Raw genomic sequence first — 21,663 nt, forward strand, 5'->3', positions numbered from 1 at the left:
ATACAGAGACCCAGCAAAACATTAGGGAGAGCTCTGGGAATCCTGAGGAAGATGGGGGAAGGACTTTTGGAGTCAGAGATCAAGGGTACCACAAGAAAATGAACAGAAGCAACTAACCTGGGCTGACAGGTGCTCACAGAGACTGAACCAACTAACAAGGAACCTTCATGGAACTGACCTAGGCCTTCTGCATATATATAACAGTTATGTAGATTGGTGTTCTTGTGCGACTTCTAACAGTGGGTAAAGTGACTGTGCCTGACTCTGTTGCCTGCTTTTGGGGCCCTATCCTCCTACTGGGTCACTTTGTATAGCCTTACTGTAAGAGAATGGATCTAGTCTCATTGCAACATGATATCCCCTGGTTGGTTGATAATTATGTGAGGACTGCCCTTTTCTGAGGAGAAACAGAGGAGGAGTGAGTGGGCATGTGAAGAGGGGAGGTGGGGAGATAATCTTGGAAAAGAGGAAGATGAGAAGCTGTGGTCGTGATATAAAAGCAAAAAAGTAATAAAAAGGTACAAGAATATTCCAAGAAAATTACATGGGCTTCTGTAGTACAAGGTCATTTGTAGTTGTCACAACACTCATGAAGCTATCAATTAAGATAATCAAGTACATTATAGAGAACATCAGAATCCAAAAGCCTTGGAGGTTGGGAAGGTCAGAGAATCCCAGGAGGAGAAACTGTGTCACTATGGAAGTATTTTCTTTTGCCCTGATATCTGTGTTTGCTCTGTGTAGGTGATTAATCCAGAAGTCCATTGTTGTAATTTTAAAAGAAAGCCTCACTAGAGAAAGACACCATGCAACAGAATTCAAGCAGAGGTTTATTATTATTATTATTATTATTATTATTATTATTATTATTGTTGTTGTTGTTGTTGTTGTTGTTATTATTATTATTTATTGGAAGAGGATCATAAAATGGGAAGAAGCAAGACTCATCTCTGGGCACAAGAGCAGTGGGAGAGAAGTAGAAAGACAAAGAGAGAAGGAGAGGGAGAGAGAAACAGACAGAGAGAAGATAAAGAGAGAGATGGGAGGTGGGCAGGGCCCTTTTAAAAGGGAACATAGTGAATATGCACATGTGGTGCTTAGTGGCTTCTGCTGAGGGTGTATGCTGTCAGAAATCCAAGGACAGGCCTGAATACTAACATCCATGTTACTTTAATGGCCTTGGAGTCTGTTGTTTTATACATAAACTGAAAGGAATATATTTCCAAATTTCTGTTTCAAAAAATAACTAAAATATACATCTTTATGAACTTTGAAATTGTCATAAGTTGCATTATTTCTAAATATTATTTAAACAGATTTTATTGTATTTTAGACTTCACGGGCCTTTAATATGTGATCCAGTTATTGATATTGAGTTTGCCCCTTTAAATTTTTGCCTAAGCTTTCAAAGAATTAAATTCTGAATTTTTTCCAGTTACACATTATTTCTACTAGAATTTTGCATTATTTCTCAACAGTTTGTTATGAACTCCTGATGTTAATGTTAATGAGTTAACAATCTATATGTACTCCTAAGAAGTCTTATAAATCATTTTTATAATTTATGAAAATGTCTTTTCTACTTCATTTTCCATCTCATAATTCTGAGCATAGGCTATTTTATTTTGATATCTTATTAGGAAACAGTTGATGTTATTATAAATAATTCTCCGTTGAACTTACAAATATTTTTTAAGGATAAAACCTTGAATCCAGCCACATATGCACTTGAAAACAAGACTGGAAGTCAACTATTTCTTTGCAATGAGTTTTCCCTTGACACTAATAACTTTACCAGAATTCTACTTACTTTTCACTGTAATCAAGATGGGTTAAAAGAATTTGACTTTGGTGGAATATCATACAGGTCCTATCTTTTCTGAGTACTCAGCACTACCTTATGTGACATAAACACACACCTTCGTGTAACACAAATAGTAAAAGATCCAGATACTGGTATTGGGGTTCAAGCTCCAAGCTGACGATCAGAAAACAAAAAATAACTGGCCACTAACTCTTATGTCTACCTCAGATCAAAAAAAAGGGGTAATCCTCAAACTTCTCCTGACTTCACTGCTCCTCAGATTCACTGAGATTCTCCTCAATGTGTCTAGAGACCACTCTCAGAATGGTGCCCTCTCCTCATTGTAGATGGAGAATTAATGCCAGCTCTGAGACCCTGTTCCTGTCTTAAATACATCCCTAATGGTGTGTAATCCCATGTGTAGAGATCGCCTTTCTGTGACCTGTTTGTTTTAGGAATGGGTCATTTTCACGTTTCCAGTGTGGCCTTGGACTAATATAGATACATCTACCTCTTAATCCTGAGTCCTGGGATTAAAGTTGTGTACAACCCCTGCCTGATCTCTGTAGCTGGAGGCTGACCTTAATTTCTGAATCCACAGGCAAGCCTAAATAAATCATAAACAATATATCACCACTGGATCAGTATTTACCCCTAGTATAGAAAAGAACTTTGGGAGCCCTCTCCACATAGAGGGATATTCTCTCAGCCTAGACACACTGGGGAAGGCCTGCACCCTGATCCAAATGATATGACAGATTTTGAAGATTCTCCATGGAAGGCCTCACCCTCTCTGGGGAGCAGAAAGTGGTTGGGATAGGGGGTCAGTGTGGGGCAGGGGAGGAGTTGAGGGAGAGGGAACTGAGATTGACATGTAAAAGATATGCATTGACATGTAATTTAAATAAAAAAGAAAAAATACGTCACCACAACTTCACACTAATTCTTCATGAATATGAACTAGTATAATAGCTCTTCTTGTCCTAGTCATATTAATCACAGAAAAGTTCTATATTTATTCTGACCTGAGAGATTAAATCACCCAAGCATAAAAACTACTTTAGGTCAACTTGACAGTGTCACTGCCATGTTTGCTGGTATGTAATGTATTCCTAGATATTTTGGAAATTTCAAGTTTCAACATTTTCAGCAAAAGATACAAGACCATGCTGGAGAAGCCCACAGAAAGAGTTGACCTGATGTAGTGAGAACACAGAGACCCTAGTCATAAAGTTGGGGAACCAGCATTGGACTGCACCAAGCCCTGTGAATGTGGGAGCCAGCTAGGAGGCCTGGGAAGTCTATGGGACCTCTAACATTGGAGCCAGTGTTTATCCCTAGAGTACAAATGGACTTTGAGAGCCCAGTCCCTATGGAGGGATACTATTGTAGCCCAAATATATGAAAGAGGGCCTAGGCTCTCCCCCAAAGGATGTGACAGACTTTGATGATCCCCATGGAAGTCCTCACTATCCTTGGGGAGTGGGTGGGGAGTGGGTTGGGGGGTTGGTGGAGGGCATTGGAGGATGGGAGGGTTGGCAAATGATATGTGAAATCAGATTATTTCTAAAATGAAAAAATAAATTAAAAAGAAATAATACATAAAATTTCAGATTTACTTATGGTGAAATTTATAATCTCTTAGCTCTCAATCACCAGGAACTCTATAGAACCTGGTGTTCAGTCAATTTCTGTGGTGTTCATTAACATTTCAGTCATTTCTTATATGTATTTTTCTAAATGTATAACACCTAGAACTTATCTATTACAAACATTTATACAAATACCTAACAAGAGATGAGTTGATGATAATAGACTTTAATGTATCCATATCACATATTAAAATGAAGTCAACATTCATTTTTCATTCAGTCTTTTAACAACAGACCTCAGAAGAACAGGAAGATATTTAGAAAAAAACGATTTGTAGTCTAACCATAAATAGATAATTCCACTTATAGTTTTTAAAGCTAGCAATCAAGAAAATATAAACTTGGCATTTATTAAAAACAGTTCATGCAACATCTTTGGAATATGGGCAAAATATAGTTCTTAACCTTTATTGAAAGATAAAAGACAGAAAGTAATAAATTTTTGCTTTGTAAGTTTACAAATACTCTTTTCTTTACAGTATGGGCTCACTGCATTCAAATTTATACTTTATTATAAGAACACAGTTCATTTGAGTAGGAAACCAGAATACAAATTCCTTTCCCATGTTATTTATAACTGTAAGAAATCATTGATTCCTCTTACTCAAGTAATTTAGGATAACAGGAAATGAATGAAATGATATTAAACAAAAAAAGCTACCTGAATAAACAATAACTGTATAACCTCAGTCTTTAGTCCTTTTGTTATTATAAAGAAGAATTAGAGTTATAAGCAACAAAATTGTTAAAAGCTTAATTTTTCCAATAATTGGTGCCATTTTATTTTCAGTATTGCATATTCTGGCCAAAGAGCCCTAAATGAAGCAAACACTCTACAATGATTCTTCCTTAGCTCTCTTTCTTTCTTCCTTTCTTTCTTTCTTTCTTTCTTTCTTTCTTTCTTTCTTTCTTTCTTTCTTTCTTTCTGTTTTTAATGATAGTGTATAAATAATGACCATAAATTCACAGTGGTCAGTCTACCCTTGTCTCCTTAATGTTGAGATAAGTGGCATGTGCCATCATGTCCAAATTTAACTACATTTTAGATGTGATACTAAGATATTCTAACCAATTTGGAAATTTTGTACCCTTTTCATCATTAAAAATTCATAATAAGGGCTGGTCAGTGGTGGTTAATGCCTTTTATCCCAGCACTCAGGAGGCAGAGGCAGGCAGATCTCTGTGAGTTAGGGGCCAGCCTTATTATCTACATAGCAATTTCAAGGACAGCCAGGAGTACACAAAAATTCCTTTTTCAAAATACCAAAATTAAAAAATCACCATAAATCTTGTCGCCTTGAGATTGTTTCTTATATTTCCAAAACTTCCCTGCCAAGTGTAGCCTCATCATATCTTAACCTAGATAGATAAAGGCTGGAACAAAGCAAATTGTCAAGCTTTGTTTCTGGTTATTTGGTTGAATAGTTTTGTTGTTGTTGTTGTATTTTGTTTTGTTACAAATGAGATAACATGTAGAATTTCTAGAAATATTAGCTCAAATAAATTGATCACTAATTGTTAGTAATAGGGAGGATCAGCTTCAGAGTTGAATTACTAGTTAGACTGCCATTGAGCTACAAAGGTCACATTTTATATCACTAGTCCTTCAGTGGTCACAACCAAGGTGTCCATGATAATTTGAGCTGGATCTGCCCCCCAAGAATCTTTCCAGTAATTTAACTTCTAGGTTTGTAGAAAACACTATGCAAGCTTCCAAGAGATAGAAACAATTAAGCAGTCCTACCTGACTGCAGCATCTATAAATGACAACAATTACCAGTATGTCAAGATAAACATAAATGTGAATTTTGTGGCACTCAGATATTACTAGGATCTAACTGCTGTCTACTCAGATTTAGAATCCACTCACTCGTAGGAAACTCATGTCTACTACAAAAAAAAAAAAAAAAAAAAAAAAAAAAAAAAAAAAAAAAAAAAAAAACCTAGCCAGTATCCTGGAGTCTTAGAAAAGTATCTAAAGTATCTATTGCTGCCAGTTTTCTAGATCAGCATAATTTTTCTGACACTCAAAATGCTATCAAATGCTATCTTTATACCCACTGGTAAGTGTAGCTACCAATCCTCATTAAAACAGCCTATCTTATAGCAAGTGGAAATCACAGAAAACCACAATTGAACAAAATGTAGAGATCAAAAATAGTGGGGATCTCAGAACAAAGACCTAATATATCCATATCACAAACCCTGAAAGTATGACTCAAAGTACATAGTGGAAAAGGGAGCAAAGAGATTGTTAGAACTAGAATATCAAGAAAGTTGCTATAAGACAGTATCATCTAGAAAGGCCTGCATAAGCAACACCATAATAATGACATCGATAATAGACATGTTAACATGGAGGAGGGGAAATTTCCTGGGGTTCTACACCTAGACAAAGAACTACTGGAAAATAGTGACTATTGGTTGAAGGAAAATTAGCCTCTCCTAGTGTTAGCCCCCTTATCGATTGCCCAATGCAATGTTGTCAACCATGTCATCACTTAGGTACAAACAACAAAAGTAGATAAAGCATGTTGCATTACACACACCTGTGTGTAATTGTTTACTCTTGGTGTGTGTGTGTGTGTGTGTGTGTGTGTGTGTGTGTGTTTGTAAAATAATAGTAAAAGAAAAAAGCCTAGCAATGCTTGGCATGCATGGAGAGATTCAAGGGAGGCTAAAGGGGTAAAGCTGGAAGGAGAAAAGGGACACCAGAAATGGAGGCAATACTCTTTCAATTTTATTTTTTAATGAACACAAATGCTAAATGAAGTTCTACTGCAGATATGAACAAGGGAGAGATCTGTGACATTGCTAGTAAGTGTATAAACCACAGTAGGAAAGCTATTTCAAAACTAAAATAAGATCTGTCATTTGACCCAACTAAACCACTATTTATTAAAACCAATTGAAGTCAACATGTCACAGAGATGTTTTCAATCCAACTTCACCTACAGTCATTTTCATATTAAGGATGGCACCTTTAAAGACAATGAGGCATATTCAATTCAAATACAGAGCCAGTTTGCAAATATATGTGGTCGAATTTCAAGACTCCAAGATGATTACCTTGAAGAAAATTGGAAATAACATGTTGTGATATAGCTGGAAATTCTCAGGATTTCATTATGATATTAGGAATATTAAAATTTCATTTCCATATATAAAATTCCTTCTTAAACAGTAAAATACAAAAGTAGCATATCTTCCTTCCATTTTAATAGAAATGTCCTAAGTGAATAGGACATAGTGAACATTTCACAGTTTTCCCAACTATGAAAAAATATAGATTAAAAGACATTTGGTTAACAAAACTATTTAGGCAGTATGCACATGCTTTTGTTCAGTACATGTCATTAAAAAATAAACCAACAACTAACACAAGTGCATATATAGGATTAGCATGTTACCATTTAGCACTTTTATATACAATATTACCATAAGTTTGGTTAAAATACTCAAGTCATTTGACTTCATACATTTCTAGATATGTGGTGTATACAACAAATTAAATATGAAAATTTATGCATGAGGATAGATTAATTTATAAACTATATTTTATAGGAGAAAACATTTTAGGATAGTTACAAAGTCATTTTTAAAATTATATCTATTGATATTGTCATAGTTCAAGACTTGTTTAAGGCAGTTGTTTTTGGTATCACAGCAGGAATAGTATTCATTGACTCCTATAACCCTCCTCACCTGTTCTGTCATGTTCTGAGTCTTAGATGTGGGAGCTGAATTGATAATGAACAAGTTTGTGCTGGACCCTTCACAATCCAATATTGCCTGCATTACGTTCAGTTGTAGTTTTTGTTAGTAGCCTTCATTTGTTATAAAGAAATGTTTATTTGATGAGGGTATCTGTCCTGAAATCATATACACACAAACAACACAAAAGTACTCAGAGGTTGTGTTAATATATTTGTATATATCTATATAACAATCTGTTATCTACCTTCTACCTAGTATCTATGTATCTATCATCTCTCTTCTATATATTTATATATATTTCACTTATCTACCATTTAAATATCTATGTATCTATTTATCATCATCTATCTAATTGCATACCAATAATCATCAAAGAAAAAGAGGCCATCGTTTGAGAGGTATATGGTATAGGTATCATGGGAAGGACTGCGGGAAGGGACATGAGAGTGTTTAAAAGGAAAGAAGGGAAACAGGAAATGATGTAAATATATTTTAATTAAACTATATTAAATGTAATAAGTAAATAAACATGATAGCACAGACACAGTTACCAAGCAAAGAGGAATCTACATAGTTGAAATACTTCCAATAAGTGTAGAAGAAGTTGTGCATTCACTTGTACATAAGTCTATGGCTCTACATCTTAAGTAAAACCCTTCTCAGTGCTGCAATCACATCCTTATTCCTAAGACTGTATATTAGGGGATTGAACATGGGGGTCACAATCGTATAGAACAGAGAGAGTAGCTCATCAGTTCCTGCAGAATGAATGGACTTAGGCCTCAAGTAGTTAATCGTAGCTGATCCAAAAAATAAAACCACTACTACAAGATGGGAAGAACATGTGGAAAAAGCTTTTGCCCGACCCGTGGCTGTTGGCAATTTCAGAATGGTGGCAATGATTTTGCTATAAGATGCAAGTATCAGCATAAATGGGGATGCAACAAAGAACATAGCCACCAAATAAACAGACAGCTCATGCATTGAAGTATCCCCACAGGCCAGCTTGAGAATCGGTGGAACATCACAGAAGAAGTGGTCTATTCTATTAGAATGGCAGAAATGTAGAGAGAATATTCGGCAAGTTTGACCTATCTGGACTGGAATTCCACCGAGCCAAGAGCCAACTGCCATCTGAGTACACTTTGTTGGGTTCATGACCAGAGGATAGTGCAAAGGGTTGCAGATAGCCACATAGCGGTCATAGGACATTACAGCCAGTAGGAAGCACTCAGTAGCTGCCAGAATTAGGAAGAAAAACATTTGAATAGCACAGGCCAGAAGACAAATTCTTCTATCTTGGGTCCAAAGGTTGTACAAAATTCTGGGAAGAGTGACTGATACATAGCATATTTCCAGAAATGAAAAATTGGCCAAGAAAAAATACATGGGCTTTTGTAATGCCGGATCAATCCTGGCTATGACAATTATGAAGCTATTTCCTATTAAGATAATCATGTACATTATGGAGAACATCCCAAACAGAAATCCTTGTAGGTTGGGAAGGCCAGCGAACCCAAGAAATAGAAACTGTGTCACCGTAGTAGTATTTTCCTCCATTTTTTTCTCTGTGTACTCCATCTGTGGGGATGATTCAACCAGAAGTGCAATTATTTCCTTCCCATTATCTATAATTTTGTCTGTAAATTGAATATAGCACCATACTCGATGCCTGCACCCCATAGAAGAAATTCTAAAAATGTGATAGGCTCTAGTTTTGGGTACTAAGTAGTTTTGTGAGAAATTTTATTTTCATTTTTATTTTGTTTTGTGGCTAGATGTTAATGTAAGTTCAAGTTAATAACAGTAAGGCATGCCACTTTTAATTCTCATATAATCAGAGCCAGAACTCCAAATTAATTCCCGTTTGTGAAATGATTCTATTCTTTCAGTTGTATTTTTCTTCTTACCTAGTATTTTATTTTTGCATGTGTCATTTTTACACATAATGTTTTTCAGTTTAATGAAGATTTGTTATTTCTAATTATGTTTTCAAGCAATATTTTATCATGTTTTTCCTGTTGCCCAAATGCTTCCCTATCCTTTCCAACTCCCTACCTTACAACTTTATGTTCCCCTCTCTCTCTCTCTCTCTCTCTCTCTCTCTCTCTCTCTCTCTCTCTCTGTCTCCAAAAAACAAAAATCAAACCAAACAAAAACTAGTAGGACAAAAATATGCAGATGAAACAGAAAACCACCAATACTAAAACAAAATGTGGAGTCTACATTGTATCTTGCAACCCGTCCTAGCCTCATGTGTTGTTTGTATACCCAGTGACACTCCATTAGAGAACAAAACGTTTTTATTTTCCAACAGATATCAATTGCAAATAACTGTTTAGGGGTGGGACTTTATGTTTTCTTCTCCCTGTAACTGATAGGATTTTGTCTGGTTTGAACCTGTGCTGATATACATCAGGAAATATTTTTTAAACATTTGTTTAAGGAGAGTGTGCATTTCTATACTCTGAATGTAGATTCATTGTAGAAAAGGTATCACCCTCAGATATCTTTGAACTGTTCCAGAAACATTGATATCGTCATGAATGTTCTTATCTTTTTGGTCTCATTTATCTTGTTTTGTCTACTGCATTGTATTAGTTTATAAGGGTTCATGCACACATTCCTTACTAACTTCTTATTTATCATAATTATGCTCTTTTTGTCTCTAGACCTGTATTATAATTTCATCTGGTATCATGTATATGTTTTCTATATTTCTTATTTGCTCTTGTATTCAGTAGATGAATACATGGGAATGGCATTAATTTCACTTACTTTTAATGAAATATCTCACAACATCATTTATTGCCAGTATTTGTGGATTAGTTTCTAAATTAATCATTATTCATTCCAAGTGAAAGGTGAATTTCACAGAAAATAGGAGGCAGACTACCTGTCATATTTAAGATATTTGTGTGGATAGTGTTCCCACATGTTACCTCTAAAATATGTGTATATGCTAGAAACATGTTAAATAAAAAACCTGAATACTTTCTATAATAGGAATTTAAAGCTATAACTTATTTTCCATTTCTAAAAATTCCACATTAAATATTAATAGAAAAATCAATTATTAAAATGAAATACCTGATAAATTAATGAACAAAAAATAGTAGGTAAGGGTTCATATTATATAGGTATGACTTTGCAGTCACAAATGTTTATGTTTTTCATAGTTCATGATAAAATTCCTGTAAATGTTTATTCAAATATTCAACTCAATATACATCTAATTATGGAGGCAATGATAAATGCTTTATTCATTCCATTGAAAATAGAATTTTTTTTTCTGAGTTTGGTCAGCCAAATATTTCCCTCTGAAAGTGCTTACTTCAAAAGGCATCCACAGAAAATGCCATCTTGTTTTCTTTACAATGTTTGAGCTCCTTCTTATAATTTTGTCCATCCTTACTGTTTAGGCAATAGAATGCACCTCTACACTGAACTCAACTAGTTTTACAACATATTTCAAAGAAAAAATATAGCACCATGAACAGATTAACTTCCTCTACATCTACAGAATATTTTTGTATTTTATTATTAATCACTGATTTTTGCTTGGATTTAGGTGAGTGAGTCTCATTTTTACATTGTTAAAGGAACAAATAATTTTGTTCACACTTATGAGTTTTGACATTTAAGAATTCATGGAAAGGAGCCAGGCATTGGCGGTGCACGCTTTTAATCCCAGCACTCGGGAGGCACAGGCTGGTGGATCTCTGTCTACAAGAGGGAGTTCCAGGACAGCCTCCTAAACCACAGAGAAACCCTGTCTCGAAAAACCAAAATAAATAAATAAATGAATGAATAAATAAATAAATAAAAAGAATTCACGGAAAGGAAGAGATAATGAAATGAATTTGAATGATTCAAGATATTCTTACAATCTCGTTTTTTTTTTTTTTTTTTTTTTTTTTTTTTTGGTTTTATGGTTGTGCTTTAATGCAAGGATTCATGTATGTCAAACAACACTCTATCTCTAACATGTATCCCTAGTACATTCTCTGCATAAACTTCTTCAAATGTTTTATCATGTCTGCATTTTGGAAACCTTTAAAACTGAGTAATTGCAGTAAAAAGAAAACAAAACCAGTAGGAATTTCAGGGAAATCTAGGAATATTGGAATCCTGTACCTTACCTTTATTTAAGTGGCATCATTTATAAAATACTGACTTCTATTACTGTAGATGTTACTTTGATATTAATAGGATTATTTAACATTATTCAGAGTGCACCCACCACTTTTATTTCTCTGAAAAAACTTATGAATACAATTGAAGATGGGAAATAAGAGAGTTCATTTCTTTAAACCCCAAAGGAAGGAAATATATTAATATTTCCAGATTAATTTATCATTAATATTAACTGTTAACAGGATCATTTTGAGTAAAAATAAGTAACCAAGGTATTTCAATCATATTTATCAACATTTTAATAATCCATTATAGAGCTGGCACTCCAGATTTAATACAGACATATTTAAATATACTCCTTGTTAAAAATGACCTGATACATATTAACACATAAGAACAACATCAATGACAATAATTTCAAAAATCTGTCCTTTATTTTAAAATTTTGCATTTTGTTTTCATTTGATCTAATAAATGTCAAATATTGGAACAGAAAAAGTCAAATGAAATAGCATTTTCAGTTAAAAAAAAAAACAGAAATCCATGACTCCTTTTCATTGCTTTGTGATTCTACTGAAATAAAAAAAAATAAGTGTACACATACAAGCAAATTTGATATTTGCCAAAACAAGCTCAAGAGTATCAGTTTGGACTTGAGAATATAGCATTCTTACCTTATTGATTGATAAATTTCAGAAACTGATGAAGAGATTAGTATAACTATACTTAAGAATTTTGTTTTGTCAGAGACTGGTCATCTTCTAGTACATATATATGATTGGCAGAAGACATGTTGCGGTTCTACTGGGAGGTATTCACTACTCTGGGGATAAATTCCTTTCACATGTTACTATCAATTGAACAAAACAAATTTATTGTTGCTACTCAAGGTTTTTAAAATAACAATAAAAATTAATAAATGAGGAAAATATCCCTTGGGTGATCATTACTATATACTGAGTCTTTCTGTTTTGTATGACATTATTAAGAAATACCCACACAGACCTTGAAAGAATAATACTCACCTTTATATGGAATAAACAAAAGACCCAGGATAGTCAAAACAATCCTGTACAATAAAGGATTCCAGAGGCATCACCATCCCCAACATCAAGCTCTAATATAGAGCTATAGTCCTGAAAACAGCTTGGTACTGGCACAGAATTAGACAGGTAGACCAATGGAATCAAGTTGAAAAGCCTGATATTAATCCACACACCTATGAACACATGATTTTTGACAAAGAAGCTAAAGGAGTACAATGGAAAAAAGAAAGCATCTTCAACAAATGGTGCTGACGTAACTGGTTGCTGGCCTGTAGAAGACTGCAGATAGAACCTCATCTGTCATCATGCACAAAATTTAAGTCTAAATGTATTAAAGACCTCAACATAAATCCAGCCATACCGAATCTCTTAGAAGAGAAAGCGGGAGATACCTTTGAAGAAATTGGTATGGGAGACTGCTTCCTGAACATAATATCCGTAGCATAGACACTGAGATTGACAATTAATAAATGGGACTTCCTGAAACTGAAAAGTTTCTCCAAGGTAAAAGACACAGTCAACAAAACAAAACGGCAGCCCACAGAATGAGAAAGTTCTTTACCAACCCCACTACTGACAGAGGGCTGATTTCCAAAATACAGAGAGAACACAGAAGCTGGTCACCAAAACACCAAATAATACAATTAAAAAGTGAGGTACAGAGCTAAATAGAAAATTCTCAATAGACAATCCTAAAATGGATGAAAGACACTTAAGAAAGTGTTCAACATCCTTTGCCAAGAGGTAAATGCAAATAAAAGCAATTCTGAGATACCATCTTACTACTGTCAGAATGGCCAAAATCAAAACCAATGACAGTTTATGATGGAGAGGATGTGGATAAAGGAAACAATCCTCAACTGCTGGTGGGAACACAAACTCTTACATCCATTTTGGATATCAATATTGTGGTTCCTCAGGAAAATGGGAATCAGTCTACCACAAGATCCAGCAATTACACTCTTAGGCATGTACCCAAAAGGTGCATATTCATACAACAAGGACATCATCTGTTCAAATATGTTCATAGCAGCATTATTTGTAATAGCCAGAACCTGAAAGCAATCTAAATGCCCCTCAACTAAAGAATGGACAAAGAAAATGTGATACATTTAAACAATTGAGTACTACTCAGCAGGGGGGCAGGGGAGGGATAAAATGGAATCTTGAAATTCATAGGCAAATAGATGGAACTAAAAGAAGCCATTGTAAGTGAGGTAACCCAGTCCCAAAAAGACAAACATGGTATGTACTCACTCTTATATGGGTTTTAGACACAGAGTAAATGATTACCAGCCTGCAATCTATACCACCAGAGAGGCTAGGAAATAAGGAGGACCCTAAGAGAGTCATACATTGTAGGTAGCCGTTCCTGGGCTCCCTACAATACATGATCCCCTAGAGTGAGGGAAAGGGACAAGATCTCCTGAGCAGATTGGGAGCATGCGGGTAGGGGATAGGGAGTTAAGAGTAAGAAAAGGGGAGGAGGTGAAAGGAGGTCATGAAGAAGCAGGAAGATTGAGTCAGAGGAAGAATAGAGGAGAGTAAGAAAAGAGATACCATAATAGAGGGAGCCATTATAAGTTTAAAGAGAAATCTGGCACTAGGGAAATGTACAGAAATCTACAAGGATGACCCCAACTAACAATCTAAGCAATAGTGGAGAGGCTGCCTTAAACTTCCTTCCCAGATAAAGAGATTGATGACTAACTTATATGCCATTCTAGAGCCTTTATCCAGTTGATGATGTAAGCAAAAGCAGACATCCACAGCTAAACACTGAGCTGAACTCCTGGAATCCAGTTGCAGAGAAGGAGTGATGAGCAAAAGGGTCAAGACCAAGCTGGAGAAACCCACAGAAACAGCTGACCCACAGAAACAAGGGGGGAGCTCATGGACCCTGAACTGATATTTGGGAAATCATCATAGTCCTACCCAGAACTCCTGAACGTGGGTATCAGTCGTAAAGCCTGGGCAATCTATGGGACATCTGTCAGAGGGTTAATATTTATCCCTATCATATGAATAAGGGATGCTCTCTCAGCCTAGACACATGAGGGAGGGTCTAGGCCCTGCTCCAAATGATGGGATGGACTTTGGAGATCTCCCATGGAAGGTCTCATCCTCCTTGGGTAGCAGAAAAGGGATGGGATGGGGTTTGTTGGGGGGCAGGGGAGTATGGGAGAGAGAGGAACCTGGGATTGACATGTAAAACAAGATTGTTCTTAATTTAAATAAAAAGTAAATAAAAAGAAATATCTGATGACAGAAGAAAACATAATAAATTTGTAATCACAACATTATGAGATTGATGGCTAATCCCAATGCCATTGTATAGCCTTCATCAAGCAGCTGGTAGAAGTAGAAGCAGACAGCCACAGCTAAACCTTGAACTGAACTGAAATCCAGATGCAGAGGAGGACTGATGAGCAAAGGGGGCCATACCAGGCTTGTGAAACCCACAGAAACAGCTGACCTGATCAAGGGAAAACTCTCGGTCCCCAGACTGATAGCTGGGAAACCAGCAGGGGATAGATCCAGACCCCCTGAATGTGTGTGTCAGTAAGGAGACCTTGGAAATCTATGTGGCCCCTTGTAGTGGATCAGTACTTATCGCTACCATAGGAATGGACTTTAGGAGACCATACCACATGGAGGGATACTCCCTGAGTCTAGACACAAAGGGGTTGGCCTAGGCCCTATCCCAACGAATATGACAGACTTTGAAGATGCCCTGTGGAAGGCCTCACCCTCCCTTGGGAGCAGAAAGCATATGGGATTGGTAGGGCATTAGTTGGCGGGGACAAGGGAGAAGGGGAGGGAGAGGGACCTGGGATTGACATGTAAAATAACAGGACCAGATGGCTTCACTGCAGAATTCTACCAGAAATTCAAACAAGAGCTGATACCAATACTCCTCAAACTGTTCTGCACAATAGAAGCAGATGGGATATTGCCAAACTCTTTCTATGAGGCTACAATCACTTTGATACCCAAGCCACACAAAGATAAGACTAAGAAAGAGAACTACAGACCAATATCTCTCATGAACATTGATGCTAAAATACTCAATAAAATATTGGCTAATCGAATCCAAGAACATATCAGAAAAATCATCCACCACGATCAAGTGGGCTTCATCCCAGGGATGCAAGGATGGTTCAATATACGAAAAACCATCAATGTAATCCACCATATAAACAAACTGAAAAAGAAAAACCACATGATCATCTCACTAGATGCTGAAAAGGCCTTTGACAAAATCCAACATCCCTTCATGATAAAGATCTTGGAGAGAACAGGAATAACAGGAACATATCTAAACATGATAAACGCAATATACACCAAACCAATAGCCAACATCAAACTAAATGGAGAGAAACTCAAAGCATTTCCTCTAAAATCAGGAACAAGACAAGGATGTCCACTCTCTCCATACCTCTTCAATATTGTACTTGAAGTTCTAGCTAGAGCAATAAGACAAGATCAGGAAATCAAAGGGATACAAATTGGAAAGGACGAAGTCAAACTTTCACTATTTGCAGATGACATGATAGTCTACATAAGTGACCCGAAAAACTCTACCAGGAAACTCCTACAGCTGATAAACACCTTCAGCAAGGTAGCAGGATACAAAATTAACTCAAATAAATCTGTAGCCCTACTGTATACAGATGATAAACCCAATGAGAAAGAAATCATGGAAACATCACCTTTCACAATATCCACAAGCAACATTAAATATCTGGGGGTAACAATAACCAAAAAAGTGAAAGACCTGTACAATAATAACTTTGAGACTCTAAAGAAAGAAATTAAAGAAGATACCAGAAAGTGGAAAGATTTCCCGTGCTCTTGGATAGGCAGAATTAACATAGTAAAAATGGCAATTCTACCAAAAGCAATCTACAGATTTAATGCAATCCCCATCAAAATCCCAACACAGTTTTTCACAGACATTCAAAGAACAATACTCAACTTTTTATGGCAAAATAAAAAACCTAGGATAGCCAAAACAACTCTTTACAATAAAAGATCCTCTGGAGGCATCACCATCCCTGACTTCAAGGTCTACTATAGAGCCATAGTTCTGAAAACAGCTTGGTATTGGCACAAGAATAGACAGATTGACCAATGGAATCGAATTGAAGACCCAGATATTAACCCACGCACCTACGAACACCTTATTTTTGACAAAGGTGCTAAATCCATACAATGGAAAAAAGATAGCATCTTCAACAAATGGTGCTGGCACAATTGGATTCGAACATGCAGAAAATTGCAGATAGATCCATACCTTGTCACCATGCACGAAACTTAAGTGCAAATGGATCAAAGATCTCTCCATAAACCCAGCCACACTGAATCTTTTAGAAGAGAAAGTGGGAACAACCCTTGAACAAATTGGCACAGGAGAACGATTCCTGAACATCACGCCAGAAGCACAGACACTGAGGTCTGCAATTAATAAATGGGACCTCCTGAAACTGAGAAGCTTCTGTAAGGCAAAGGACACAGTCAGTAAGACAAAACGACCACCCACAGAATGGGAAAAAATCTTCACCAGCCCCACATCTGACAGAGGACTGATTTCCAAAATATACAAGGAGCTCAAGAAGCTAGCCACCAAAACACCATACAATGAAATTAAAAAGTGGGGTGCAGAACTAAACAGAGATTTTTCAACAGAGGAATCTGAAATGGCTGAAAGACACTTAAGAAAGTGCTCAAAATCCTTGGCCATCAGAGAAATGCAACTCAAAACAACTCTGAGATACCACCTCACACCTGTCAGAATGGCTAAAATCAAAAATACCAATGACAACCTATGCTGGAGAGGTTGTGGAGAAGAAGGAACACTCCTCCATTGCTGGTGGGAGTGTGAACTTGTAAGACCACTTTGGAAATCAGTATGGCGGTTGCTCAGAAAAATGGGAATCAATCTACCTCAAGATCCAGCCATTCCTCTCTTGGGTATATACCCAAATACTGCTTGTCCATACAACAAGGACATATGTTCAACCATGTTCATAGCAGCATTGTTTGTAATAGCCAGAACCTGGAAGCAACCTAGATGCCCCTCAACTGAAGAATGGAAAGAGAAAATGTGGTACATTTATACAATGGAGTACTACTCAGCAGAAAAAAGCAATGGAATCTTGAAATTCGCAGGCAAATGGATGGAACTAGAAGAAACCATCCTGAGTGAGGTAACCCAATCACAAAAAGACAAACATGGTATGTACTCACTCATATATGATTTTTAGACATAGAGCAAAGGTTTACCAGCCTATAATCCTCTACCCCAAGGAAACTAGAAATCATGAATGACTCTAAGGGATAAATGGACCCCAGGAATGGGAAGTGGCATGAACTCCCGAGCTAATTGAGAGCATGAGGGTAGGGGAGTGGGTGCTGCCACAATAAGAGCACAAGATGAAGAGTAGAGGAGAAGAAATGGAGGAGCAGATATATTGAGTTGGGGGAAGAATAGAGGAGAGAGAGCAGGATGAGAGATACCATATCAGAGAGAGCCACTATAGGTCCGAGAAGTGATCTGGAACTAGGAAGATCTCCAGAGACCTATAAGGATGACACGATCTGACAGTCTGGGCAGTGGAGGAGAGGATGGCCTAGAAACCCTTCCCCTAGAATGAGATTGATGAATACTCTCTATGCTATTCTAGAGTCCTCATCCAGTGGCTGATGAGAGCAGAGACAGACATCCACAGAAATACACTGAGCTGAAATCTGGAACTCAGTTGAAGAGAGGGAGGAATGAAGAACGAAGGGGTCTGTACCTGGTTGGAGAAACCCACAGAAACAGTTGGCCTGAAAAAGGGAAAGCATATCGACCCCAGATGCTCTTTGGGAGGACAGTACAGGACTAATCCAGCCCCCTGATCATGGATGCCAATGGGGAGGCCCCTGCACTCCTGGGAGCCTCTGGAGGTGGACTGGCGTTTTGCCCTGGTGGGTGGGAGGGACTTCGAGAGCCCATCCCACTTGAAGGGATTCGCTCTGTCTCTGAACACATGGGGAGGGGCCTAGGCCCAGCACAGGAAGATTTGGTGGACTTGGTGGAGCCCTGGTTGGGGGCCCTACCCTGCCTGGGGAGTGGCGGGTGGATGGGGTGGGGGGTAGGTTGGAGGTGGGGGAGAAAGAATGGGGGTGGGGGGAGGGAGAGGGAGAGGGAAAGTACATGTGAAAATATTAATAATTTAATAAAAAAAAGCTAAAAAAAAGGAAAAAAAACTAAAAAAGAATAATAATTAGAGAGTTTGTTCTCTTTTTGAAGTGTTTTGGGTAGATCTCAAGGACAGTTGCATATGAAGAAAGAATTTTGAGATTAGTCTAAATTCCGAGTCCTTTAGCTCTTTTAGACTATATATTCACTCAATTTTACACACACACACACACACACACACACACACACACACACACACACACATATATATATATATGCATACTTAACAAAGTGATAAAGAGATATTTAAAAAAGAAAAGTATAGTCCTGTGTCCTTATTAGTAACCTTACTATATTTTGTACATCTTCACAAAATTTCTTTTTAGTGATCAGTAATTTGCCATGGTTCACTGAAAAACTACTTGCCTGTATTCACAGAATTATTCTATTATATTGTATAATAAATGGCTATATTTCAGTAGTATTTATTTAATTAAACCATGATTTTTCAAAGTAATGATTACTTGCATACATACATAAAATATGAGTTCTGTCTACTACTCTTAATATAATACCATATGTAACTATATGCACCAAACTGAGTATATTTAAGGGCTTGAAGATGCTACAAGGTCAGCAAATTTGCAGCATTTGCGAAGTCATTGTTAAGGTTCTTAGCCCAAGAAGGAAATTAAACAGGCAAGCTCTAGGCCTTTTATGGTAAGTGATTCATTTGGTTATTCATATTTAGACCAAACTCTGTATATGTAAAATTATGTGAACTTTTGTTATTTCACTTAGTGTTCATTGTTACTATGCCAGTGTGTTTTCAGTTACTGCTGTCAGTAATTTTTGGAAATGAAATATATATTTTTCCAATAAATAATATAACAAATTGTGGCTTTCTAAATTAGACAAGAATCTCAGAAGTTCTTTTTGGAATGAATATTATGTAGAGTTTAATAAAATGTAACAAAATGAATTAGAATTTTTGATAAATATTTTATAGATATAAAAATAAATTAATTTCAATTTACAGGTAAGGGTTAATTTTGAAAAGCTATTTTGTGAAAGTGAGTAAGAAGGAAAGAAAAATAATTCTTGAAATTTTATTGCAGACATATACAAAAGTATACTCGACAGTTACAGTTCAAAGAATGTTCTAGTAAATTATTTAGATAATAATTGTATCAGAATTTTATAATAGGATATATGTAATAAAAGAAATGAAACCAAGAAAAACCAAACAGCCTCCAGGAATATCACTAGCTCATTCATAAATATGTCCTCACTGGCAAGTTCAAATATCAAGAGAACAACAGCTGTGGTTCTGTAGTAGGCAACACAAAATGACATAAAACCTGTGATGTGTTCCCTACCTGAGCTGGAATACCCCTGACCCAGGATCCAAACACTAGCTGGGAGCACATGCCATAGAGTGATTTATGTCTACAGGTATGTGCAGAAGGTTGCAGATGGCCACATAATAGTCATAGATCATCATAGGAGGAAGCACTCTGTGGGACATGGGATAAGAGTGAAGCACACTTGTGTAGCACAGACAATGAAAGAGATAATTCTTCCCTGGGTCCCAAGGTTGAAGACTAATCTAAGAGGAGCAATTGATACATAACTTATCTCTAAAAAGAAAAAGTTGTTAAGGAAAACAATATCCTTGTGACTAGCTCAATAATATAAAACAGTACTTGAAAATCAACAATCCATGGGGCTGGAGAGATGGCTCAGAGGTTAAGAGCACTGACTGCTTTTTCTTAGGTCCTGAGTTCAATTCCCAGCAACCACAAGGTGGCTCACAACCATCTATAATGAGGTCTGGTGCCCTCTTGTGGCCTGCAGGCATACATGCAGGCAGAATATTGTATACATAATAAATAAAATCTTTAAAAAATATTGTCATTACACACATTAAAAAAACAAAAACAAAAAAGAAGGAAAATCAACAATCCACTGAGAAATATCAGAAAAATTCCCAAACAAATTCCTTTATGTTGGTACGATTTCCTTCTGGCAGTTTTGGTTGGTGGATTCAGTTAACACACATTATATAGCTTCCCTTTAGGGCAAGAAGCATCTAATCAGATATGATATCATGAATATTAGTTTCATTATCATGGTAATTAATTTCTAGAATAAAATATAAATTTCACTTTAACCATTTAGAAACTACATAATTTACAAATACAATCTTTGAAATTTCTTTTTAATCATTGTCTTTATTTAAATTCGAAACAAGCTTATTTTACATGTCAATCTCAGTTCCCTTTCCCTCAACTCCTCCCCTGCCCCTGCCACCCACCTCCTATCCCAACCCTTTTCTGCTCCCCAGGGAGGGTGAGGCCTTCCATGGGGGATTTTATTTTTAAAGTCTGTCAAATCATTTGGAGCAGGGCCTAGGTCCTCCCCAGTGAATCTAGGCTGAAAGGGTATCCCTCTATGTAGAAAGGGCTCCCAAACTCCATTTGTGTACTAGGTGTAAATACTGATTCTTTACCAGTGGTCCCATAGATTGTTCAGACCTCCAAACTGACTTCCTCCTTCAGGGGTTCTGGAACAGTCCTATGCTTGGTTTCTAAGCTATCAGTCTGGGGTCCATGAGCAACCCCTTGTTCAGGTCAGTTGTTTCTGTGGATTTCTCCAGCCTCGTCTTGACCCCTTTGCTCATCACTTCTCCCTCTCTTCAACTGGATTCCAGAGTTCAGCTCAGTGCTTAGCTGTGGGTGTCTGCTTCTACTTCCATCAGCTACTGAAGGAAGGCACTAGGATGGCATATAAGGTAGTCATCGATCTCATTATCAGAGAAGGGCATTTAAGGTAGCCTCTCAATTATTACTTATAAGGACCTAGACATAAATGTACAAAAAAATGAACACCTGATTTTTGACAAAATATCCAGATATGCACACGGGGAAAAAAAGAACATTTTATATTTAACACATCTCCTCAGTGTTTTGGTTTTTTTGGGGGGGATAGTTAGTGCTTCTACTTCACTATAGGTTAGGAGTCTGCTTAAATTACTCATCTGATCTTGACTTAACATTGTTTGGCCATATGTATTAAGAAATGTGCAACTTTTATCATCTTTCTGTTAGGCAGAGCATG

General features: G+C 36.7%; 1 protein-coding gene across 1 annotated transcript; it reads right to left on the reverse strand.

Moving 5' to 3' along the window:
- Positions 1-7,809: 7,809 nt before the first annotated feature.
- Positions 7,810-8,754, reverse strand: LOC100765541 (olfactory receptor 10AG1). Its single transcript, XM_027421162.1, has one exon. The coding sequence runs from the start codon at positions 8,752-8,754 to the stop codon at positions 7,810-7,812; it is 945 nt and encodes a 314-aa protein (XP_027276963.1).
- Positions 8,755-21,663: the final 12,909 nt, after the last annotated feature.

This window comes from Cricetulus griseus, chromosome 6, assembly GCF_003668045.3.
Source record: "Cricetulus griseus strain 17A/GY chromosome 6, alternate assembly CriGri-PICRH-1.0, whole genome shotgun sequence".
NCBI lineage: Eukaryota > Metazoa > Chordata > Mammalia > Rodentia > Cricetidae > Cricetulus > Cricetulus griseus.